Source organism: Chelonia mydas, chromosome 7 (genome assembly GCF_015237465.2).
Source record: "Chelonia mydas isolate rCheMyd1 chromosome 7, rCheMyd1.pri.v2, whole genome shotgun sequence".
Lineage (NCBI taxonomy): Eukaryota > Metazoa > Chordata > Testudines > Cheloniidae > Chelonia > Chelonia mydas.
Genome location: NC_057853.1, coordinates 5,243,790 through 5,270,397, shown reverse-complemented (window position 1 = coordinate 5,270,397; position 26,608 = coordinate 5,243,790). Strand labels below are relative to the sequence as shown.

The 26,608-nt window shown below is 45.4% G+C and overlaps 1 protein-coding gene across 2 annotated transcripts in view; it reads right to left on the bottom strand.

Annotated features, from left to right (window-relative positions):
- SYNPR (synaptoporin) overlaps positions 1-26,608 on the bottom strand; it is a 175,261-nt gene that overhangs the window by 87,227 nt on the left and 61,426 nt on the right. The window contains exons 3-5 of one of the 2 annotated variants that reach the window (XM_043551779.1): positions 3,890-3,968; positions 3,221-3,413; positions 2,997-3,099 (exon numbers count right to left, since the gene is read on the bottom strand). The exons of the other annotated variant lie outside the window; for it this stretch is intronic. Of the exons in view, the coding sequence (XP_043407714.1) occupies positions 2,997-3,099; positions 3,221-3,378 (261 nt within the window). The 5' untranslated portion in view covers positions 3,379-3,413; positions 3,890-3,968. The remainder of the gene's footprint in view (positions 1-2,996; positions 3,100-3,220; positions 3,414-3,889; positions 3,969-26,608) is intronic. 2 annotated transcript variants of the gene reach the window in all.

Sequence of the window (26,608 nt, the reverse complement as noted above, 5' to 3'; positions counted from 1 at the left end):
CTTCCATCCGATGCTGCTTTTATCTGCTCTGCCTCTCAGCTATGCCATCAGGTAATCGGACTGAGTCTGTGTTCCAATTGCCTGCACACTGCTTCGATTAAGACAACAACCCTGTACCGGTGTTGCTCTCTGGTGGACACAGAAGGAAATTACTAACAAATCATGAATGAGGAAGAGAAGGCAGAATCCCCGGCAGATGGGCACCACCTGCTGTGAAAGCACGTGGAGTCACGGAGCAGGGCGGAAGGTCAAAGGCCTGAGCTCGAGAGAGACACTGGCATAGCCAGTGCACACATTGCTTCATGAATCTGGAAGGCTCATAGCAACAGAGGGAGAACTAGGACGTGGTCATAGTCTGCTTTATACGTGGGAGCCACAGCAGGCAAAAGACAGACCTGGCCCGGGCCACCAGGCATTTATCCAGTCAGTGTCCCAGGTGAGGGGGCCAGTTTATCAACCCTTGTGTGAGATCAGGACAAGCTGAAAGAGAGCAGTTCACTGTGTCAAGCCAGCGTCCCTCAGATGGGGCAGATAAGAATAATGAGCTCCACACATCCCCGACTTCCAACATGGGGAGAGGAGAGGCATATCCCCCGACCCATGGTGGAGGTTCAAAGAAAGGAGATCTGCACTCTTCCACTGGCAGGGCAGGAAAAGAGGAACTGGGAGCACGGGCAGGAGCTTCCCCATGCCCGTTAACAGGAGCCCTTGTTCTTTGTGTGGGTGATGGACGGTTGAATGAACAACGGTCACCTGGCCTGGAGCCTGGCTGCTGCTGTTTTGGAGCCCCCTAGTGGCCGGTGCACTGGAGCAACTGCCCTGCAGAGATCCTACATCTGGAAGATGGCAGTGCTATGCAGTCAAATGAACAGCTTTGAATGACGGGTGGAACCGGGACAGAGGTTAAGTCACTTTGGTTTTGCTTACTCTGGGTGGGGCAGGAGTGACAGAGCCCATCCCCGCAAAGAAATGAGGCATCTTGTACCAATTTGCGGGGGCAAGATTTAGAAAAACTTCACCCAGCTTGTTAAAAAGTTTAAGCCAAAGCCCCTTCTGCTGAGTGACCAGCTCCTGAAAGGCCACACCACAATGGGGCACGTGCCTTGGCAGCATTAAAGGAGCACCTGATTCATAAGTGAGACTGAGCTATTCTAAAGGACGCTTGGTTAGGCTCCCATCATGCAAAGTGTTCTCAACACACTTAACTTTATGTACTGCAAGTAGCCTCAGGGTAGCCACCAGCATGACTCACAGCGTACAAAGTTAAACACGCACTGGTTTGCACACACACAAGGCTTGGAGCCTTACTCACCTTTGGTTTCGCTCCCATATTACACACATGCTGTTTTCAGCTCTTTTTCTTTCACTGGGTTATTTTTTCCCCTTCCCAGTCCCCACAACTTATTATTTTATCCTTTGCTAGAAGAATTCCGCTCCCCATGTCAGTCTGATATCCGTGGGACAAGCAGAGGACTCCATGCTGCCCTCGGGTACACCCAGGCAATTCACAATGGCTACAACTGGGACTGCACAGCTGGAATTAGTCTCAATACCATGGACACGTACAGTCAGTGGACCTTTCCCTCCAGCGGCTAAGTGCCCTGTGCATATGCACATAGCTGAAACGAGGCCTGCGACAATTTCCTGCTAGATCCTTGAAAACTCTTAGTGAATTAAGTTTAAATCTCTTTGGAGTCCATCGTATTAAACGCAAAGGTTCTGTGTTATTGGGGGCCTGGATTGCATGTCACTTCGGGGGAGGATAGGATGTGAACCCTGGGAAGTGTTATTAACATCAAAGGACTGCACTGAACAATGGGCCAGACAAGAATGGACTTTTGGGACAAATAGTGTCACGTTGTTTGCTTGAGGAATCTTTATGGGGAGGTGAATGCAAATTACCCACCTCTGGTTATGCAAAAACCCAGCTTTGGAAGCTACACCCTGAGGAGAGGGACACTGGCCACTGATTACCTGTTCCTGGAGTCTGAAGATCAAAGGCCCAAATTGTATAAAGGAAAGACTGAATATTCATGGGCGTGCTAGTTCTGGGCTAAGGCTGTTGTGAACTGGTCAACACTCTGTGGGATTTGAAGGACTGTGTCCTAGCAGAGCCCTGGTGAAGCTGGTGGTGATCTCTGGTAAGATTATTAGCACATGTGTAGTTTCTTTTGTGTTGTTTTATATGTTTTCTCGGTAACGCTTTCACCTTAAGAATAAATGCGCTTGCTTCAGAAGGCAATCACAGCTGTTGGCAACCACAGCTATTCACAGCCTTCGGCGAGAAAGCAAAACACAGGCAGTTTGGCTTGCTGGGGAATAACAGAGTGTGGGCAGGGAACTGTGCAGCCTGGAAAGACCCCGGTGAGGAGGGAGAGAGAGACAGATCTCAGCCCAACAGAGGTGACAGCTGAGAAGCCTGGTGTGGGTGCCCTTGAGGGACCACAGAGGAGGAATACCAATGCAGTTGCCCTGACCTGTGACAGGGCAGCCCATGGACAGATGCTCCACCAGCTGAACCAAACAAGAGGAGCCATCTGATTGAGCCAACAGGGCCTGCAGGCTCGTCTTCGCTGGGGCTATATCTCGCCTAGAGACAGTGAGCCCTCGCACCATCTGTCTCTGGGGAAGGGTGAGAGAGCCTCCTGCCTCCCCCCTGCTCAGGACAGCAGGGTAGGAAGCTGCGATCTCTGGTCTAACAGAATGTCACTCAGGGGGCCGGCCCAAAGCTTTTGACAGATAGGATTTTATCACAGACCTTAACGGTGCGGGTTAACTAACCCACAGGTTAAGGCCTAATATGTCCTTACACAACAGACGAAGCTCCCTACCAGGACAGGGGCTCTCAACCTCCACCCCAAGAAAACCCAAAATGGTTTAAAAGGGCGTTTAACCCTTGCAGGCTGCATTAGGATCAGGATCCTTGCCCTGTCCCCACTCCCTGTTTCCAGACACCTGCAGCATTTCAAGCACTAACCTCAGAGAGAGTTACTTACAGGTTCCTCGGGAAGGACCGGCTGCTGAGCGTCAGGACGGAGCCGAAACACGCAGCAAGTCTGCGGGAAGAGCACCGCATGCTTCTCTGCCTGTATGGGTTTTCTGTAAAGGTAAGTTTGGGGGTATTTAAACTTCAGCGCTTCATCACGTAACTAACAAAACGAACATTAACGGATGTGGCCCATGGATCCTGCTCACCAGGAGTTCAAAACCTCACACCTACCTTTCCAAACAACTTGGGCATTGAGCTGCCCGGGGCAGGCCCAGCCGTACCACCTGGCCTCGGCCCACTGACACCACCGCTATTCTGGAACGGGGAAGGAAGGAGGAGGGTTGCCGCGGAGACAAGCAGCAGTCACTGGCTGAGAGACACAGGGACATTCTTTGGACATTTGTGAGGATCCTCTGATTCTCTCCTAGGCCAGAGTGTCGGGTGGGGAGAAGAGGAGGAGAGAATTGTTGGGGTGGAAAGGGAAAACTGGAGCAGCCAGGGCACCTGTATGGCAACAAGAGGATGAATGGGAGTGGCTGGGCTGTAAAAACTAGCCAACAAAACCCAAGTAATGCTCGAGGATTTGGACCAGCCTTTTCTAAAGGGGTCACTGCTGCTGCATGCTCCATTTTTGCCCAGGCTAACTCTCAAGTTGGACACACAACCACATCTGTGGCCACTTTGGAAAACGGTGGCCTTAAGGTATGAACTGCCTATGCCTTGGGGCTGGAAGTTCAAAGTGGTGAGCACTTCCTGAGAGTTCCTGATTCCCCCCACCTCCCACAGGCCTTGGGGTTTGCACGGTGTCCATGCAGATGGAAAACTCATCTTCATGTTCCTCTGTGGAGTACCTAGGGTGCTTGTCTGCTATCTAGGTAAGAAATAAAAGTCCCCAGCTACCCCTTGGTGCTCTTCCTGTTGTGGCATCATGTGTTTCAGGAACTCCCTGGCATTCAGCAGCAGATCCTTAAAGAGGAGCCTGGAAAGGGAAAAAACAGTATCTGTAACCACCAGAATAATCAAAGTCACTCTAACCAGAGGCATCAACTCCGTGGGTGCTCTAGGGCTGGAGCACCCATAGGAAAAAATAGTGGGTGCTCAGCACCCAACCGCGGCCCCTCCAATGAGCTCCTCCCCTCCCCCAGTGTCTCCCACCTGCTAGTGATCAGCTGTTCAGAGGCATGCAGGAGGCGCTGCGGGAGGTGGGGGGGGAGGAGAGGGGCCGGAAGAGGCTGGGGTGGGTGAGGCCTTGGCGAAAGGGGTGGAATGGGGCAACACCTGGGGCAGAGCAGGGGGAGTGGGATTGAGCACCCCTGGCGAAATTAGAAAGTCGGCGCCTCTGATCCTAACCCTTCAAACTTCTTTGTAAGGGCTTGAGCCTGTGTGAAAGTTTGGGTTGGATCTGACTTTACCTATCCCAAGAATTAAGTCTTGCAAATGAAACGGTGAAAATGTAAAGGCCTATTGTTTCAATCAGAGAGACAAGGTGGGGGAGGTAATATCTTTTATTAGACCAGCTTCTGTCAATGAGAGACACAAAAAAGCTTGTCTCCCCAACAAAAGCTGGTCCAATAAAAGATATTACGTCCCCCACCTTGTTTCTCTAATGTCCTGGGACCGACACGGCTACAACACTGCATGCAACCGTGTAAGATATCGTTTCAGTTTAAATGTTCAATGAAAAACAGTTCACGTTAAGATTAAATCTGGTTAGAGCCGGGATTATGAACATGAAAGCAAACCATTTCTCTTGCCACATGCTTTTCATTCAACCTTTCAGAAGCAATAAAAGAAGCCATCTAAGAGACTGTCGTCTTTCCTGGATGTAAGGAATTAGGAAATGTTGTATTTGCAGAAACCTTTACCATTGAGCACCCTAGAGAAACTGAGTTCTTGCCTGAAGGAGGAAGGGAAGTAGGCGTGAGGTGATGGCTAGGACATTCAGCGAAAGGCTAGATCTTCCTAGGAAGCAGGCAGATGGGAGTGTGGCATTGAAAAGCCATGACAGACCTGAGAAGGGTACAGGACCTGGACACAGCAATGAGTTCGATGTCTATTTCAATTCTATGCACGACATCACTGCCCTATATATTGTACTATCATGAAATGCAAGGGCGCGTGTTAATCTCATAGGGCGGAATCCCGTACAGTGCTGATGTATGAGAAATCCAACCATCTCCCGGGGACAGAACAATGTAAACAATGCTTGTTTAAATGTAACCTGGTCAAAAGGAAAGGAAGGATCTACCTGGTCACCAACAGCATAAGCCTCTCAAGTAGTATCAACAGTAGGATTAGATGCAGGAGACCTGTATGTCCCCTGTGAATGAAGGGAAACGGCGTATTTTTTTATGTTTGTGAGTTGGCGATGGTCCAAGTTCTTAAGGGAGAACATTTCCTGGAGGGTCTTTTTCCTATTAAACAGTGGGTTTGTCCAAGTTCAACCATCGTAGATTTTCAATGCAAATAATTTCATTGCTGTTAGACTTGTGCACATGTCAGTAGGTACAATATTCAAGAGTTTCCTGTTATTTCATGAAGACAGGGACCCTGAGAAAATTCACAATACAGTACTGGGATTATAGGGACCACCACATTCCAAGAATCCCTGAGGAAAGATTTTATACTGTGAAAGGACATACAATACATTAGATCTGAGCAAATCATTTACAGTACAATAACATAATCAACAAATTGTTCTTTTCTGCATGTGACTTGCCAGTGATTTTTGTGATTTCTTATGCAAAATTATTCTGCAAATAATTCTTGGCCTAGAGATTACTTGGGAGCTGTTTATTCAGATTATATGATAAACAACACCTCCCACTTTTCAGCTATGTTTGATTAGACACCCAGGTTGTATGGTATTGATTCTGTTCCCTGATTGTATAAGCGTAACTGTTAGTCCTGGTCTACACTTAAAAATTAGATTGACCTAGCTACATCACTCAGGGCTGTGAAAGATTTCACACCTTGGAGTGTCACAGTTAAATCAACCCAATCCTCATGTAAATGTGGCTAGGTCGATGGAAGAATTCTTCTGTCAAGCTAGTTACCGCCTCTTGGAGAAATGGAAAAACCCCTACCCCTTCCGTCAATGTCAGAAGTGTCTAACTGCAGTGCTGTAACCGTGCCAGCATAAACATGGCCTTAGAATCTGGTTTAGGGTATGAAATATAAAATTCCCTTTCTGCTAATATTATCTCAGACTCACTCAAAATTCTGTTTCCATGAAAATTTCTGGCAATGAATGTAAAAACCAACACCAAATGCACCTGAAAACAAACAAAGCAAGTTCAAAGTGGTTTTGAAAGGAAAGATGGGCTTGTGTGCACCACATCTATCTGTGCCCCACTTTCCCACTGGTAAACAAGGGATAACAATCCTTATTCTCACCAACTTTTGCCTGTCTATATTTTGAGGCTGGGACTGCCTCTTACTGTATCTCTGCAATGCCCAGCATGATGGGCCCTTGATTTTGGTAGGGGTCTCTTAGTGCTACCGGAATGTGGACAATAATGTTCTTTGATTGAATATTTGCAAACAGTTTCACTCAGCTCTTCAAAATATACAGAATCCACACAGGTTATTTTTTAGGCTGTGTAAACTTTGACAAGATTTTGTGTAGTTCATGTTAAAGCCTATAGTTTGCTTTTCTCCCAAACAAAAGAGTTTGTACATACAGCACTAAAGAGTTTCTCTTTGTCCTCTCTGCCCTTCTGCTGTTGGAGGAGCAGCCCAGTACTTCCCCCCTGGCTAGGAGCAGAAATATAGTTTGTTCAGAGACTGCTATTTATACTGCTGTGTTGCTTGACTTAGAGGCATCTACTCTTAGTGGAGAACTGTTGAGGTCAGCAAAGGCATCCTCTCCATGTCTGTTCTCCACTGCTCCAGAGAACTCCCCTAATGAAGTCTTCTGCGTCGTACTCAGATACATATTATCACTGCAAACAGGATGGACAAAAAGTGTTTGGGTTTTTTTTTTAAAGAACTGTATTATTAATTTTATTAACCCAGCTAATAAAGTTGCCAATGACAAAATATCCAGAACTAGAAAGGAAATTCTGGGGCTGTTAATGCTTGTTTAAATTGAATATTTAGTTGGAGAAGTGTATCTTGAGTGTTAGCTCCTGGAGAGCTCTGCTGGATTCTGTAAGCCTTGGGAAATGAAGTGTTCATTTCCACACAATGTCTGGTTTTAAAGTACTGACCTGCTCTGAAGATTGACTATGTAAACTGCTATCCTTTTACTCACTAGACTGTTCCCCGGGCATCTTCAGAGTCAGTGGAGTTATTTTACTAAGGGCCCAATCGTACAAACACTTAGGTGCGTGAATGACTTTACTTGGGCAAGTAGTACTGTTGAAGTCAGCGCAACTGGTCATCTGAGTAAAGTTAGTCATAGAATCATAGAATCATAGAATATCAGGGTTGGAAGGGACCCCAGAAGGTCATCTAGTCCAACCCCCTGCTCGAAGCAGGACCAAGTCCCAGTTAAATCATCCCAGCCAGGGCTGTGTCAAGCCTGACCTTAAAAACCTCTAAGGAAGGAGATTCTACCACCTCCCTAGGTAACGCATTCCAGTGTTTCACCACCCTCTTAGTGAAAAAGTTTTTCCTAATATCCAATCTAAACCTCCCCCATTGCAACTTGAGACCATTACTCCTCGTTCTGTCATCTGCTACCATTGAGAACAGTTTAGAGCCATCCTCTTTGGAACCCCCTTTCAGGTAGTTGAAAGCAGCTATCAAATCCCCCCTCATTCTTCTCTTCTGCAGACTAAACAATCCCAGCTCCCTCAGCCTCTCCTCATAAGTCATGTGCTCTAGACCCCTAATCATTTTTGTTGCCCTTCGCTGGACTCTCTCCAATTTATCCACATCCTTCTTGTAGTGTGGGGCCCAAAACTGGACACAGTACTCCAGATGAGGCCTCACCAGTGTCGAATAGAGGGGAACGATCACGTCCCTCGATCTGCTGGCAATGCCCCTACTTATACATCCCAAAATGCCATTGGCCTTCTTGGCAACAAGGGCACACTGCTGACTCATATCCAGCTTCTCGTCCACTGTCACCCCTAGGTCCTTTTCCGCAGAACTGCTGCCTAGCCATTCGGTCCCTAGTTTGTAGCGGTGCATTGGATTCTTCCATCCTAAGTGCAGGACCCTGCACTTATCCTTATTGAACCTCATCAGATTTCTTTCTCAGTCATGTACAAGTTTACAGAATTAGGCCCTAAAATTAAAGTTTTACTCCCACCAGGACTATAGAACAGAGAACAACCTGGATCCTTTTCTGTTTTGTGTGTTATTCACGGAAGAGTTAATCCAGTACCAAGTGCAGAATCTTTAATGTTGCTGAGCATGAGCCAGAAAGACCGAAGCTGGGCTCTTTCAGATCCCAGGCTGAAAGTTCGCAGGGCTGGAAATTGGAAGGCTACTTTTCACTTGTTAACTGAGCATGTGAGATCTGGAAGTCATGAAGACACAATGGTCATGGATCCTCCAGTGCTGTTTTTTTCTACACCCTTCCATGGGACATCGGGCGATAACTAAGGAATGGAGTAAAGCAGAACATATTGCACCAATGGCAAAGCATTTTCCCTACTTTCTCCAATATGCAGCTATTCTTGCAGCTACTCGGTAATTCCAATGAGCCACTTTTGCAGTTCTTTGTATCCCAGTGTAGCTTTGCTTCACTATAATTTCTTTAGTAAAAAAAGAGTACCTTCCTTTTCTCCTGAAAGCGATTAGCATGTCGTTCACATAACTCTTTGGATGTAAATCGAGCTATTCCCACCAGCTACTCAAAAAGTACATAATCACTATAATTACTGCTGGCATCTAATTAACATTCAACTTCCTCTCTACAGCAACTACAGCTGGACAGCCCATTTATTTCAGGCTAAAACTAATAGTCTCTATTATTTCTCACCACACTTAGCAGCCCACCTGTGTCCAACTTAGCATAAGTTTTAACTTGGCAAGTGACAAAGACAATGATGTGGAATGAGTCGACCCACCCCCCTTAAGTGCTATACGATTTCCGACTGAAACGGATTATACAACAAATGTGAGTACTGATATCAATTTCCACAAATTATACAGCTGCTTGTTATATTAGTTCCCTTGACCATGCCTCTGAGAAAGTAAACAGATGTGCTTACACTGAATTGCCCACTGCCTTCTTCAATATTCAAGGCTTGATTCAGTAGACTGAAAAATACTGCCTTCCGAGCTGCAGAATGCTGAGCACAGGGGCGAATACATCCAGAAGAAAGGTCAGTCTAGCTTGGAAGACAACAGGGGCGGTGAGGGGGGGGGAAACAGACGAGCACTGTACTGGGAGTAGCAACGCTGCACATGGAAGGAGAAGAGAATGTAAATATGTCTAACCGCTTCGCATTCTAAACACATTCATTTAACACTGCACAATTGCAGCTGGGCAGGAATTCCAAATGCTGGAGTAATTCCCCCGCATGTCTCGCTAAGGGTCTGTCTACACTGCAATTAAACACCCACGGCGGACCCATGCCAGCTGAGTCAGGCTCGTAGGGTTCAGGCTAATGGGCTGTTTAACTGCAGTGTAGATGCTCGCCTGAGCTCTGGGACCCTCCTGTCTCGCAGGGTCCTAGACCCTGGGCTCCAGTCTGAGCCTGAACGTCTACACCGCAATTACACAGCCCCTTAGCCCAAGCCCAGGGAGCCTGAGTGAGCTGGCACAGGCCAGCTGCAGGTTTTTAACTGCAGTGTAGATGTACCCTAAGAAAAGATACAGACTGAGCCAGGTCTGGCCCCTGCCTTTGTTTTCATTATACTGAGAACTCCCCTAAATCAATGGACTCCTGGAGGCAGAGGGACTCCACTAATGTCTGCCTCATTTTTAGAGCAAGGGCAGAGATGAACCCGTCAAGATGGAAGTTCTCTTTCACCTAATAATAATGACACCCATTGGACTTACATGGTCAGTAGCATGTCCACAACCCCGCCCATGGCCTGTAGTAGGAGCGAGTTGGTTAGCTGCCTGGGACTGAGGTCTTTTTCTTCCAACTGCACGTAGCTCTTATGGGCAAGGCCTTTTGAACACAGGCTTTGTTTATGGGATGAGGATTTGGGTCTTTGCGACATCGGTGCATACTGAACTGCGAAGATGGAGCCACGAACAAGGACATGGACTGTGCCTGGGTGGTACCTGTATGTAAAATGGACCAGCAAACATTCATTTGTTTTTTGCTTACAAGGTGTATCTCTGGTACTAGTGGAAAAGATAGCTCAAAGGGTCCGTGTGTTGGGGAACTGTTGGGTCCTGCCTGTTTTGATTGCATTAATAAACCCAGTTGGAGGTTTGAGGATTGTAGCATGATTTGGTAGTATTTAAAGGGTCCCAACTACTCTGATAAGACTCACAATGTTTTACTGGGGTCAGAGAACAGGCATTACTGTGCTTATGTGGATCATCCAGCTGGTGGAAAGGGAGGAAGGAAGAGGTGACAAACTGGGGAGACATGTAGGAGCAAAGTGGAAGAAACAAAACCCAATTCCCTTTCCAGCCTCCAGCTAAAATGTGGCAGCTCTGCACGTAGGATCTACTCAAGCTGGGCTAGATCCCTGGATGCAGGGCTCCAGTGACATCGACGAGGCTATGCCAACATCTACCAGCTAAGGATCTGGCCTACTCCACTTGCCTATTTTTACCTGCCATCAAGCACAAGAAACCAGGTCTTCCTTCCCACTCCCAGGTCCAACCCCCAGTACAGACTCCCATAATGCCGTTGATTGCCATGAGCTGGTGCGCATCTTTGAATGGAAAAGGCAGAAGGCCAGTCACCACATCTCCTTGCCGTCTGCACTTGGAATGCCCTTGTGTGCTCTGCTGCAGAACATCCTCACAACAAAGAGCCTGCCTGTATCCAGAGTGCATGTGATGGGGGTGCAGGGAGAGGAGAGCTGTTGCGGAGACCTGTGAGTCAAAACTAAATGATTCTGGCCAATGCATAAGGACAACAGGACTCATGGGCAACACAACAAATAACCCAGTAAAATTAGTCACTCTCTCCAAGAGCCAAGCAGGGTAGCAATACAACTCCACTGGCACTTCCTACATCAGTCAGCACCCCGTTGGATATGGAAACTCACTACTCCTTGGTTTGTCTCACTCCACTGAACTTGGACCCTTACCACTCTGACTTTCCAGCTCCAGACAGTGGTAGCTACTATTTTATTCACTGCTTTAGGACGGTGCATTTGGGTCACAAATCCCATTGCTTTTGTTCACGTTCTTCCACAAGCTCTTATTTATCCTGCAAAGAATTATTTATGGGGATGAACTAGCACAGGAATTGAAAGGCTGATGCAGATTGCTCATTGTCTTGGCCTCATAAATGACTCCCTGAGACATTAAAAAAAAATCTTCGGAAAAACCAACAAAATACTAGAACTTGTGCACACCCCTAGAGTGGTTACTGCAGTAAGAGCAAAGGACTGTACTCAGGGACCTCCAACGTTAAAACAGCTTTCACTGGCTGGTCTGTTCATTCCAACAAATATACCAGACTTTTCTGGCTACCCAGGATGAAACTGGGATGTTTCTACTGGGATATTTCCACCGAAGACCACAACAATTTACAATAGGTCAGTACACTGGGCCCCCTGCTCTAGTCATCAGAGCAAGAGACTGGATATCAGGACTCCTGGATTCTATTCCCAATTCTACCTCTAACTCTCAGCTTGATCTTGAGTAAATCACCTAACCTCCCTCTGTGTCTCAGTTTCCCCAAATGTAAAAAGGGTACACTGTGCAGAACGGTTGACAGGTAATGTGCTTTAAAATAACTGGATTACAGAAGCAACTGTAAAGACCCCATGAACAGATTCAGCAGCAGTAGCTGAATCTGGACCCTTCAGCGTAGACCTGTTCTGTTTGAGTTAGCTTCATTAGCTAGTGGGACTAATTACCACAGGGCTGACCAGCCATTAGAGATTGATTGTCAGTATGTTAATACTTTACACTATTGGTTATCAATATTGTGAGTGTGCAAGAACAAAGGGGAAGGAATTGACACAGTTATACAGCATCTGGGATACAAAACCTGGCTATTTTTAATAGTCTGGCAGCTTCACTCTGCACAAGCATCACTCATACAAGCAATAAGTCGAGCTGACAACTCCTCCCCATCTTTGCACATGGGGCAGATGCAAAGCTCTTGAATGATGAGGACAGCATATGAGATGAAGATGCTTTTCTTCACCATCAAGCCCCTCTCTTTATTCATATCAGCTTGGGGCAGCCCTTATCGTGAGACGTGGCTGGGGTTTACAGATAAGACAGAACATAGAGGCTTGCCTTCTGAGCAGAGTGGGACAACGTGAATCCCGGACCTCTGTGTTGCATGCCACCCCCTGGCTCTGACTACACACTTGATATGAGGTTGTGTTCAAGGTGCTAAGAGCAATCTTCACGGTCCAGGGCTCCTTTTCCCTTCTGTCCCGTCTCCACCCTCATTTCCTGATGGGACATGGGGGTCGTCAGAAGCTGGAGCCCAGCTTTCCTGGGTCAGAAAAGGTGATTTAAATTGCAGGTTCCAGCATTTGCTCCTTCTGTCAGAGCCTGAATCTGGTAAGCCACAGGTCATGCTCCAAGGCTTTTGACTAATGCAACTTTCTTTCACTAGACACTTTGGAGGAGGCAAGTTGCTATGACGAGTGGAACACTGGACGCGAGTTTGTTGTGCTGTGTTTTAAGAGGTTTGCACAGTGTTTTATCACTATTGTGGCAGGCCCTCCAGGACATAACAATACAATGCAGTCTATTTTCTTTCATGAGAATTGGTTGTAATCAATCTAAGGTAAAAATCACAATTTCAAGTGGAGCCCAAACTCCCTGTTTCCCTGGCGCTGCCCGAGTAAACAGGAGAGAGTCACACAACTCATGGCCAGCAGTCTCTACTCAGACCCGCAGGATCCCAAATACTCAGGGTGCTGGGGATCAGGATTGGGGAGCATTTAAAAGATTCTGTTACCAGAAATGATTATGGAGGAAGAGAAATAGCTAGACAGAAACCCTGATGGTATTCTAAAGATAGCACTAGTTTTAGGAGTAGAAAAGTTTTCTGGGTCAGATTGCAAAAGAGGCTAGTGTGGTTAAGAAGAGTTGGATTTAAGCCATTGCAGCTCAGTGCCTCAGTTTCCCTATCCGCAAAAGTGGGGAGGATAACCCTTCCTTTCTCTCACCCTTTGTCTGTCTTGTCTACCTAACTCGCAAGCTGTTCGGGACTGACATTTTTTTCCTGGTGTGTGTGTACACCTAACACAATGGAGTCACTGTTATTATTCATTTATATTACTATAGCACCTAAGATCTCCAGTCATGGAGCAGGACCTGGTCTCAACTGGTGCTTCGAGGTATTACTGTAATATAGGGAATTAACACAGACTGCAGGTGAAGGATACATACAATAGGAAGCCTTTTCCCTTCCATCATGCTCTTTAAGAAGGAGGAGGAGTCCACATTTGGGCAATTCAGCTAGCCAGAGGCGAAGCAGGAGGGCGCGCTGAACATGGAGGCTCGAGACAGCTAGCCAAGCTGGTACTGCACGACCTGTGCTTGTAGCTAAACATCTCACCAGCTGCAAAAGTTCATCTGCAAATGGACAAATGTGCCATGTAGATTTCTTCACTTCTAAACAGACACTCAGCCCCACGGGGGGCTCTCCCCTCCTGGGGAGTCCATGGAACTCCCATTAGCTACAATGGGAGTCATGCGGGCAGATCTGATGGGATAATGGAACCCTTCTTGACCTGGACTGACTGCAGTTTACAAACCTTGCAGGTTTCTGCTTCTGATGTTTAGTTCCTCATCTGTCATTATGCACAAAAGCCCGGGCTCCTGCTGCTCGCGGGAGTGTAACATTTTTATTGCAACTTCGTGACATCCTTCTTGTTCAGCATCATTCAGCAGTTTGGGGTCAGATCTGCAGCTGACGGAGCTGTGCTAATCTGGCCCCCTCCTCAGTTTCAAATCCCATTCCTACCATTCAAAACTCCCTTATTGTCTTCCCCGTGCAGACAGTGTGCTTTATCTTATTAGGTTATTGTGTAAGTCTGGCTAACGATGAGGATTAGAGGAAAGACGACTCATGTAGAAAAGTAACTGTCCCAAAATCAATCAGACTCCTTCAGAAACAACATACTGCACTGTGCAATAAACACTTGGCCCCACAGCTTGGTATGATGGTTCTTTGCGACAATCCCTTCTGAGAGAGAGAAAGGAAGAGGGTTACAAAGCCTAACTCAGAGCACAGCACATTAGCAGTTTGTGCCAGAGTGTCTGGGCAGTGGATTTTCCATGCTGGATAAAAACTCATCAGCTTTAATGCGCGATTACAGTGGAGGAAACTAACGAATGGTTCTTTATATTGTGCTTCAGCTCTCGCTCATTTTTGCCCCTCACACAACTAGTTCATCCCACATTTCTTCGCTTTTCCTCTGCCCAAAAAGGAATTTTTTTGCAGAATATGCTAATTATTATTATAATCCCTACACAAGCTGCCTCAACAAGAAACTACCCAACTAATGAATGCTAGGTTGAGTGAGGTTTGGAGACAGCACTCTTCCTTTATCTAGTTATACCCACTTAAAAAAAATGGCAGGTAATTGTATTTATCTGACTATTTTCATTTCCCCACATCCTTTGGCTGTTGCTTGTGTTTTTAGCCTGTACTCTCTCTGGGGCAAAGCCTGTCCCATGCTATGGGCTAATGTGCAATTCTTACGTTGCTGAGCCGCAATGACGTCAATGGGACTGCTTGCCTGACAATAAATCCTAGATTTATAAAAAGAAAAGGAGGACATGTGGCACCTTAGAGACTAACCAATTTATCTGAGCATAAGCTGTAGCTCAAATAAATTTGTTAGTCCTTTTCTTTTTGCGAATACAGACTAACACGGCTGCTACTCTGAAACCTAGATTTTTAAAAGGTATTTCGGCACTGCTGGGCTCAAAGCTGCAACACCTACCTGATTTAAGAGCCTAAGTCTCATTTTAAAAAAAGATTTAGGCACTTAGGAGCCTAAATCCCACTGACAAAGTGCCTAAATTTTGAAAATGAGACAGACGCTGGCATTGAGTGCAGCAGCGGCTAAATACCTTTAAAAATCTGGGCCAAACTGCTTGCCTACATGTGCACTGTAGTCCTGTGTGATTGACAGTATCTAGCACAATGGTGGGACATTTGGGAGCATCAGGTGCCACTGCATCAGGATCAGGGCATCATTCTGCTGGACGCTGTAAAAATGTAGGACTCGACTGCAGAACAGTGATACACAATATAGAGCCCTTGGCATGGCACTTCAGAGAAATGTCAGGGAGCTTCTAGGCTAACTCAGACCTAGCCCTGCATGCTCTTCAGGGCCTGGGATGGAGTCATCCTGTGTGTCTGGAGTGCAACATGATGGGTGCTACCAGACTACGAAGAACAGATAATTAGCAAGGGATGACAGTCGACTAATGACCAGGAGAGTAGAAAAGTCGAGAGTCCCACAATCGTGAGATCCTGTGTCCATCTTTTAGTTATTTCTTGAGAAGACGCAGTTCAGGTCAGCCCTAGGCCAAGGAAGTGGGTCTAGAGGAGAGGGCAGAAGGAGGAGACCACTCACATGGCACAAAGGTCCCTGGGGGATATTCCCGGCATAGGGGAGCTGCACAGGAGATGGTACAGCATGGCACGTGGCAGGAGTCGTTCAGGGAAGCAACAAGTAAAAGCATAGGGCGCCTAAACCAATGCCCACTGAAGTGCTAGATACTCCCACTGACTTCAACTGGGATTAGATCAGGCCCTGAAAGATGGAGACACCTGCCCTCACAGGAGCATCAAATGAAGTGCTCTGCAAACTCAGATCCAACTGTCCTGGTCATTGTCTCATTTCAGATTCCTGGCTCATAGCTTGGAAAGGCTTCCCTTAGTGATACAGCTACCATGGCGGGTTTCATGCACTCTCTGGTCTACCGTGAAAATCCCTGGATTGAAAACTGTTTGCTCACATGTGTCAATGGGATAGAGATCTAGGGACCAAACTCAGTTGTGACATGAGTCAACATTTCCCAAATGGTGGGTGCGGACCCACCAGTGGGGTCATGAGAAGATTCTAGATGGGTCACGGGGCTCTAGGCAAACAAACACTTCTCTGCGTGGCAGTGCAACCCATGTGCCGGGTTCAGAAGAGCCACTAGTTGGTTGCCTTACTAAAAAAGTTTAGAACCACTGATGTAAGTGGATGTAGTTCCCCTTCATTGCTACGTTTGTCTTCCATGGAAGACAAGTTGCACCTGTTTAGTCCCGGGATATATTTAGTCCCATGGTCCACTGGTCAGCGCCTTCCCCTTACCTATTCTTGATTTAATGCAATAGCAATAGCTGCATGAAGCTTCTGCTGTGGCCCAGGGGGGCTGACACTTTCCGAGCATCTGGTTCTTAGAAACCCCAAAACTCACAGCAAAACTGAGCTAAAGCCATCAAGCACATGACTAGGTTCTCTCTTGCTCTCATAAATCAGAACGGGTTTGCTTTGCACATGGCTTTGGTTCACCTTTTTTGCAAACAAAAACAAGTTAGTCAACTTTTTTGCAAACAAATCTCGTGTAAGTTTTAGGTTTGTAACTAAAATTGTAAACAAATGAGTGAATTTTTTATGAAGTGTGGCACAAGGGCCCACCCTTCCACACTGGTTGGCAGAACATTAAGGCTGATGTCACATCTAGTTCCAAACTAATTTTCTTTGGAGAGAATCAGCTACTGCACTGAGATTAGATTCATTTATTTTACCAGCTGGTAGATTACTCTGACTGCTGTAACAGCTGTTGAGGTTACATGTCACTTGGGGTTGGGCCATGGTAACAGGCCGATGGAGAAAATGCATAAAAAGTTACATGAGGCCAGAAAGTCATCTGATCATTTAGAAGAGAACTCATCTCATCACTGGAGCTAGTAAATCTCTCTCGCTCTCAAAAAAAAAAAATCAAGGCTAAGAAAACAATGAGTCTCAGATGATGGAGGGGTGTGTGGGTAAGTAATAAATGTAAAAATAATCCCAATATGTTATCACCTGCCAAAGATTAATTCTAACCAAAGGAGAAATCATAATGCTAATATTCAGTGTATAACAATTTAACAAAGATAAGGCCTAAACAACAAAGAATGTAACAAACCAACAAAACCAACAGCATTAAATACCAAGTTTTCAGGTGGTCCCAAACTGCCCTACATATTTGAACACACAACAATTCATAGGCACAACCCAAAAGAACATGAAAACTCTGCTCTTGGGTACTTGGATGAACACATCAGGTAGCCATGTGCCTAAATACTTACTTTTCACATGCAAATTCCCATTAGAAATCACAAATGCAAGATTTGTATGGGGAACTTTTGAGCACAGAGTTTAGAAGCCTCAGCTGAACATTTGCATTTTAAAATTGAGATGGACACTTCATTCTTAAACTACCCTGACGGCCTAGGTGCTGAAGTATGTTGCAGGGTGGTATGTAATGCAACTTTAAAATCACCAACTGTCTGAATGCCTATGAAGTCTCCAGGCACACCAAGGGTGCTGGTGGGTGAAGTTAAGACTAGACTAGTGCTAGGAAGAATGAGGAGGAGTGGGGGAAAAAAAAGTCCTTTAGTCACTAACGCATACAGAAATAACTGAATATGCATAAGGAGCAGGTCTAGGATGTAAGAAGTGACTTTCAGAGTCACTTTTCAGAGAACTGTTTTCATTCCTGCACTTCCTGATCTTCCAATATATTTCGTTTTATGTTCTGCAAATGAAATGCCCCATTTCCATAGAGAATGAGAAGGTATTTCCAAACATTTAGTTTTCCAACTAATAAATAAAGGTAAAGTCACATCTCAAACATCTTTTATAACAGCTACAATGGCTTGTTGATTGTTTTTTGCCAGACAATGACTTTAAACATGGTCTAGTAAAGACCTTTAAAGTTTCCAACTTCTTAGGCTTCTACTGTTACACAATATCCTGCAACTGCCTTGTCATGTTCTCATTTACAACTTTTTCCCTATTTTCATTTTTTATTTGATATCAGAGAAAGCTAAAATGAGGCATTAGATCAAAGGAAGTGATTTCATTGGAGATGATAGGTTTTGCATAGCTCTCCAAAGTTCTACCATTGCCTGAAGATATTTTACTGTAGGAAAGATCTTTAATTTTCCAGGCTGTCAGTTTCACTTACAACTGATAATTATAGTTGTAAGAAGGACTTTCAGGTAAGAACCAGAAATGACTTTCCAGCATAAAACTTAGTTGCATCAACTTAGTGTTGTGCATCAGAGAATTCAAGGGAATTTGAGGCCTGTTTGGAGCCAGCCATTGCACTTGGAATGGATGACACTTACACCATAGTTCAGAGTAGTTGATACTGAAAGTATACCTTTCTGTACCAACAAAAAAAAAAGTTTTTAGCAAAAAGGACAATGGAAAACTCTTGGCAATGCTGAACATTTCATTCAGTCACATAGTTCACATTCATTTAGTCTTTTCTTTAAATGCTCTTATTATGCTTTTAAGTACAAATCACTGGCTCAGAACATAACTCAGTCACACAAGAAATTTATAACATCATAAAGTTTGATAATATATTATAATAGTAGAAGGCTATTGTGATGCGGCATCTGCCCCACACTGGGCTCTAAGGGGTTAAGAGAAGCCCCTAGGGAGGATGTGCACAAGGCAGCCAATCAGAGAAGGGCTGAGAGGGGCAGCCAATCAGGGCCCAGCAGGCCCATATAAGAAGAGCTGCAGGGCAAAGCAGCTTGAGTAGGTGCCTGGAGCTTGAGGAGGGAAGCTCAGGCTCCTAGCAGGAGGAAGGAGTGCCAGCACCCTGGACAGTACAGTGCTGCCAGCAAGGACCAGGGAAGCTAGGGAGAGCTCATTGCTAGCTGCTAAAACTGGCAGGCTGAAGCCCTGAGGTAAGGCCAAAGAAGGTGCTGGGGGCTGTGGGGAAGTGGCCCGGGGAAATGAATGGAGGATTCGGAGGGGACGTAGCAAATGGCAGCCATCTCCAGGGTTCCTGGGCTGGGACCTAGAGTAGTGGGCAGCCCCCCCCGCCCATGCCACTGAGGAAGTGGCCAAACAATGGGCTGCAGTTGCCACTGGGGGAAGTGACTGGATGGTGGACTGCAGGTCCTGGGGTGCAGAAGTGATGGCAGTGAGACTAGCAGCGCTAATCCCCGGGACAGCCAGCAGGAGGCACTGCAGTGGTGAGTTGCTCCCTGTCACAGTTATCAAGCAGCAGTACTAGATGTGCTCACAAGAGATGGGCCCAAGTGAAAAAAATCCAGATCCATATTTTGGCTCCTGTAGCAGATTCCCTCCCACCCGCACCCTCCCACTCCATTATAGAAGTAGCAGCTGCTCACGATATTCTGATACAGTTCCAGATTCCAAAGGTCACCCCCTTCCCAGTTCAGAGGAGTTTGATTCTAGAGTTTGGTTTCAGCCATCTCTAGCATTAATAGTGTTGCACTCCAAATAGTAGGTCAAATTCACTCAGATGCAGGTCTACACAACACTTAAGCCCTAGTGACTTAAATGAATCTTGCTAGACAACAAGGGGTGCAAAGGCCTTTGCTGCCCTCTGCACATAAAGGGTGAATTTCACCCTTTATGAACAAAAGGAGTTAACATAAAAACCAAGTGTCATATTATGTCTTCATTACGACATACAGCAAGTCTTGGGTGATGGGGGAAGAATAGACCAGCAATTACGAGACATATGATAAGAATTGGCCGACTCGCAATACACACGATACTTTAAAATTAGATGCAGAAGTTTTTCTACTTAAACATAAAATGGAACCAAAAAGGATATTCAGTGAGTAACATTTTCAACACACGTATAAGAGCTTCAGGCTATTTAACATTGCACAGCAAGTTCCTACATTAACACTGCACAGGATAGGGGGAAACTGGAGCACAAAATAGCAGTTCACATAAAAAGCCTGTTACATGAAGAATTCAGATTCCATCCACAGGCACTATAACACCCTCAGTAATTCTTTAGTCATTTAGCCTGTGGGAATTCTCTGACTCATTTCTTCCAGTTCCTGCTTTGATTTTCTTTGGAGAGCTGTTATCCTGAAAGGGCAAAGTTCAGTTGTTGTAACCAATCTGAGCTTGGACTAGCGTAGTGATGCTTCAGCAAGTTCAGCAAAGACTTTTTTTTAAATAAGATTCTGTTCTTTCATTTTGAAGTACGACTCTCAAAGCTCAGACAGGAAAATAGCTTTAAAAACTCTCATATTTGAGGTTCCCCTATAGAGTTCTGTTTTGGATACATTTTGTTTCAGTCATAGGTCAGGAATCTTCACTTCTGCCAGGAAGGCTCTCTACACCCACTCAAAGGGAGAGGTAATTCTACCACTCGTACGACTGTGTCTTCCATAAATGGAACGGCAGAGTCCTTTTTATCGAGCAAGATTCATCCAGAAATCTCACATTCCAACAGCATAAAATCATAGACATGTAGGATTGGAAGGGACCTCGATAGGTCATCTGTCCAGTCCCTCAGAGACTTTCGAACATTTCAACCCTCCTTTCAAGACTGGAATACCTTTTACCTCTAACTGCTCTTCCACACTACCGGTTACGCTGTAACTTGTTTCACTAGCCGCATCACACGTTGCTCAGGGTATCTCCTTGACATGCTGCTGTGTTCGCTCTCCCCGGCAACGCCGCAAACTTTAGCTCAGAGCTTGAACAATTAAATTGTGTGCAACCTATTTTATCAGGGAGGGATTTCAACCATTTCTCTAATGGCATCGGCTAGGTCTAGCATTACGGATGGGACACGCTGTGGCCAATGAAGGAACAAAATGGTGCTTTCAGCCTGGCCTGAATTCTTTGATCAGTGGATTTTTTTAGGTCTGCTTCACTCATCTTAAGCTTAGTATTTAGGCATCTCCAGCAGTTTCCAGTAGCAGTTACAGTATGTTATCATCATTTCTTCACTTGGTATTATAAACATAGAACAAAGCAGGATCTTCTCCAAAGACCTGGCCCTCCCGGTATTGGGGAACACCCTGCAGCCTCATCCTTAACCACCTCAACCAGTCTATTTCAGGGGTTAAACAGTTTTAAAATAATTACAGCTAGAATTTTCCAAAGTGCCTAAGTGACCTAGGAACGTAAGCCCTATTTTCAAAAGTGACCAAAGGGCATAGGAGCAAGTGAAAGCCAATGGGAGTTAGGTTCCTACATGCCACATCACTTTTAATGGAATGGAAAGTAGGTGTTTTTTGAAAACGTTACCATAAGGGTGAAATTCACCCCTGTGCAGAGAGCTAGCCTGAGACTTAAGCACCAATTAACTTTTATTTAAGCTCTAAAGATAGACCTCAAGTGATGTCTAGTCCTTGGGCTGTTTTTGGTGAAAGAAATCCTGTGAGCAGAACAGAGATAAAAGATCCGTAAGCCAGTTAAGTGGTGTGGTAATATCAGTTATGCTCTGCTCTGGCCAATGCAGGAAGGAGGAGCAGAAACACTGGAAACAGGACACCTGCTGGCCTGGACAGATTTCCATATGAGGACCAAGCTGTAGAGACCACTTTGCTGCTCCTCTGAGCAGCAGCGAAGCCCATCCCCACTTAGCACTAGCTATAGGGCACAGTATACATGCTGGGTGAGGGGACGGACTTGTCATCCAATCCACAGCTTGTCCCATCTTGGGGATATGCTGTGCAAGAGGACATTAACCAATCGCTAGGCAGTTTCTTGACTTACAGCAAGATCCTCCCGTACGGCATGAATATGGGGATGCGGTTCCCTGCTACCGCCCCTCCTCTTTGGCACATCAGCACAGGGGAGGAGAGAGCACTCGGCCTGTCTATGGAAAGCTGGGTATGTCTGAGCTGGAGCTTCAGGTTCCTACACATTGGGTTTGATCCTGTACCAATGAAGTCAATGGGAGCTTTATATCCTGGCAACACTTGGGGTCCTAAACCCAGATCAGGGCTCCATTGTGCTAGGTACTGTTGTGACATACCAGGATGCAATCCATACGAGAGGGGGGCTGTGTCACCCCTGCCGTACAACCTTGGGTGCCTCCCAATGCCTTGCTGGAGCAGCTCCCACCTGGGCTGCTCACAAACAGCCTTACAGCAAGCAAGCCACACCGATGCGTGTCTGGGTAGCTGCAGCCTGCACCCTGGCTCTCTCCTTTAAGGGAATAATATGCCAGTTTATTACCTTAAATAGAGTTACCCAGACACATTGGATTAGATAAAACAGTAAAACAAGTTTAACTACAAAGGTAGATTTTAAGCGAGTATAATGAGACTTAAGAGTCATAAATGGTCATAAGAAAATAAAGATAAATGTTTATTAGTATTTACTTAAGAAACTAGCTTAGTTGCGGAGCAAAATCACCACATGCTCCAGCAGATTACTGGCCAAACTTTCAGGTCAGGAGCCCTCCCCCAGAATCCAAGGGCTGGTTCCTTTAGTTTTCTCAGGTGTGGAGAATGAGGTGGGCAGGGAGAGAACGGGGGGAGGGGGCGGCTTGGTTTCTCCCTCCTTTTTATAGTTTGTTCCTCTCTTGAAAAAAAATTTCCGGCGGAGACCCAGGAGACAGTCTCTGTAGAAGGATATTCCCTGCTGGGTTTTTTTTCTCCTCAGCTGTTTGAACTTCCTTCACATACAGTGTTGCAACACATTACGAGGACAATACCGAAAAAGCAAATGATGAGTTTTCAAATGATACAAGGCATCTTCTGCAGTGTAGTTGTTGCCATATCGGTCCCAGGATATCAGAGGGACAAGGTGAGTGAGGAAATATTAGACCAACTTCTGACCAATAAAAGTATTATCACCTACCTTTTGTTGCAAGGCGTACATTGTACAAAGATCATTACAATAGCCTGCAGGATGTGAACACAGGAGTGTATTTCCTCACAACTGTAGAGAAAGTCCCTGCCCTAAAGAGCTTACAATCTAAATAGACAAGACAAAGCGTAGAAGAAAAGGAGGATTTATCGTCCCCCATTTTACAGAAGGGGAACTGAGGCAAGGAGAGAAGTAGTTACTTGCCCAAGAATTGTACCCAGATGTCCTAAGTGCAAGCTCAGTACCTTAACTGCAAAACCATCCTTCCTTCAGGAGAGAGAGCCACAGAAGGATAACGGCTCAGCAAAGAGATTGAGGACAAAATTAAACCCAGCAAGTTTTAAAACTGCTTTCAAATAGTTGTGGTATCCACTAATGCACGTTGATGTGAATCTTGCCTGATTTGTTGCCATGATGCTATACAGATAAACAAACATCACCTCCTTTCAAGGTCTGCAAAGGTGTGGAGAGTGGTACGGACTGCAATTTCTCTGTAGCTTTGTGCAAACTACAGTACCAAATGGCAATTTCATACAGTCTCCCTGAATGGAAAACCAGAATGATGGTTAGGGAACTTTTCAGCAAACTCCTTTGAACAAGAAACTATTTTTTTGCATTCAAGGATTACAGAGGAATTGGCAGCACTGCTATTATAGATCAAGTTACAGCAATGTCTCACGTTTGTGCTGTGAAAGTCGAGCGTTCCTTTTCTGTATCATCTGCAAACTCCTATACCAAAGAATGGCAGTAACCGTTGCAGTTGTGTTGTTAAGTAGTTATGGTTTTAATTGAAAGTTAAAATGTACTATACGTGTACATGGTGTATTGTTAATTATGTCCAGACTTGGCAGAATTTGATTTTTTTACAATATAATTTCAATGGATATCAGTTTATTTTAGAGCATTTCCCCCCCCCCCCCCCCCCGTTCTGGTGGGGCAGACAATCTTTTAATGACAATAGATGCTGAGATTCAAAAAGTTAAAACTTTATAACTGTTAACACAAATGCTCAGCATCACATGTCAAAATACACAAAGTAAATATCCTTAAATCAAACTCCAATATGTACACGTAGCATTTTTCTTACTTTGCCTATCAGTACATTTTGATTATCAGTGGAAATACTTGTGTTGATTTGTGTGTATCCAGTGAAATCAAACATTTACTGATAATCTAATCCTTCCAAGCCTAATGACATCTGGCACACTATGGAGAAATGTTTAAAACCCTCTATATGTAGAGGACTTCAACCCAAACCTGATGGGACCCGATTACAAGTGTCAAGTCTGGGTGGGGTAGGATAGGAAAACAACCAGATCCACTCGGGCTTGGGCCGGCTCTCCTCCTGTCCTTGGGGCTGGCACTAAGACTGTATGCCCTGCTCCTGCCAGCTGCTGCCACCTCTGTGCTGTGTGCGCGCGCACACTGAGGTGAGTTGCAACCCCTCCACCCTGGAGCACACACAGCACAGCAGGGGGCGGTAGCGACCAGAAACAGGGCACACAGCCACTGATGCTCGCAGTCGCTGCAATGCCAACCCCATGGGCAGGAGATGGCAGTGCTGACTCAGGTCAGGGTTGGGTTGGAAATTCCTCTCAAGCTTGGGTCTGGGTGGGTCAGGTCTAATAATTAGGCCAAGCAGACCTCTATTTTTAAGTGAAAATCCTACATGCTTCATAATGTAATATTAAAATAAACTAAATGGAAACAAATGTTTTCAGTCTTGGCCTGCAAGCAAACCTCATGAACCACAGGAAAGCAGAGAAAACTACTGAGGATTTGATGGACAGAATCAAGCAACTCCTTGGTTGGCCTTGTACTTCTCTAAATGGAGGTCAAGAAAACAACAACAGACACCAGAAATCTTTCATTAATTATAAGTCAGGTTGTAAGGAAATACATCATGTGCATTGGCTTTAAAAAAAATCAAGATTAAAACTACCCCAGTTTTGACAAGAGTACCTACAATAGCTAACAAGACCACATGAATACATACACAGTAAATGCCAGAAACTACGTGAATTGGCCACATTATTGTAGTTTATCATTCTCTGAAGCTCATAGGGGAATTTTCAAAGCATCAAGTGGGAAATTGCAAGTGTCCTGTTAATGTCAGCTGGATTTTGGGGTAGACCTCCCCAAGGTGCCACTTTGATAGCCCACCAGTCAAATGCTGTTAGTACAACACACATTTTATGCGGCTCTTACCATAAAATGGTTTTAGAGGCTCCGAAAATCGTGTTTTGAGTGTTTTTCTGGTAAGCCAGGAGTTAATAGCTGCACGTATGGCATACAACAACATTTCTGATTCCGAAAATGTGAAGATACCTGCATACACTGCATCCGAAAGGCATCCATGACCTCTGCTGGAATGTGGGGAAACTGCAACTTTAAAATGAAAAAAAAAAAAAATTTCGCCACAACCGATTAAAACACACGGCAGTTACTTTTGAAAGTCATTCAATCTAGATTTTTTTTGGAAGAGTTACAGTGCCAGAGTGCAATGAAGTGAAGGTAGATTATTATTTGTGTTATTGTAGTGTGAAGGAGCCCAGTCATGGACCAGGATTCTACTGTGCTAGGCACTGTACAAACAAAGAACAAAAAGGTCCCAAAGAGCTTACAATTTAAGTATGAGACAAAAGATGGATACAGACAGATGAGGGAGTACACGGAAACAAACAATGAGACAATATTGGTCTCCATAGTAGACGGTGGACTCTGCACACCAGCAACCGAACACTCATGGAGTTTTTTTTGTAGCCTTCACCGCAAAGGAGCCAAACTCAATGTAAACGTACAAAATTCACAACATTACATTCAACATGGGATGTGCTTAGGTGTAAGGGACAAAAATGATACTGCAGCCAGAGAAGTTAAAATAAATCTTCAGAGTAGGGCTGGATTAAAGTTTTCCATCAAATGTCCTTTTTTAGAAACATCAATTTGGGATTTTCCTGGAATGAACTTTCTGCAGAATTTTTTTAAAACACAAAAAACTGAAAATGCTCAAAACAAACCGGTTTGGGCAAAACCCAAACTAGTTTGATTGCGGTGCTTCATGCTGCCATTTTCCTCAATGGGAGAGCTCCTTGGCCAGACTATATCTCCTGCCATGTGCCACTCCCTCTCTCCAAGAGAGATACAGTCCAACCAACCAGAGATACTGGCCTGTCGAGAATGACAGCTGGAGACATCCCAGGGAGCACTGCAGCAGCACTTCCAAATCAAAATATTTAGGATTTTGACCAAAAAAATTGGGTATTTGAATAAGAAATCCACATTTTAAAGACAGCTGTACCCCAAGCTACAGTTCAGTTTGAGACACTTTCTTCAGTGCTGGCTTTAAGCCACTGGGAATTCAACATAAGAGCAAAGCAACTCAGAACACTTGGTAAAAGACAACACGAGAGACCATAGGCACCGACTTCATCTGTTCCCAGGGGATGCTCGACCCCCACTCTGTCCCAGGCTTCACCCCCACTCCGCTCCATCCCTCAAGCCCCTTCTTCCCACCCCCGCTCCTTCCCAGGCCCCGCCCCCAATCCACCCCTCCCCCCAAATCCCCATCCCACCCTGCATCTTCCCACCCCCTCCCCCACCTCTTCCTGCCCCCACTCCTCCCCCTCCCCCCCAGCACGCTGCGGAACAGCTGATAGCAGCAGGTGGGAGGTGCCGGGAAGGAGGGGGAAGGAGCTGATCGGCAGTGAATCTGGAGTGTAC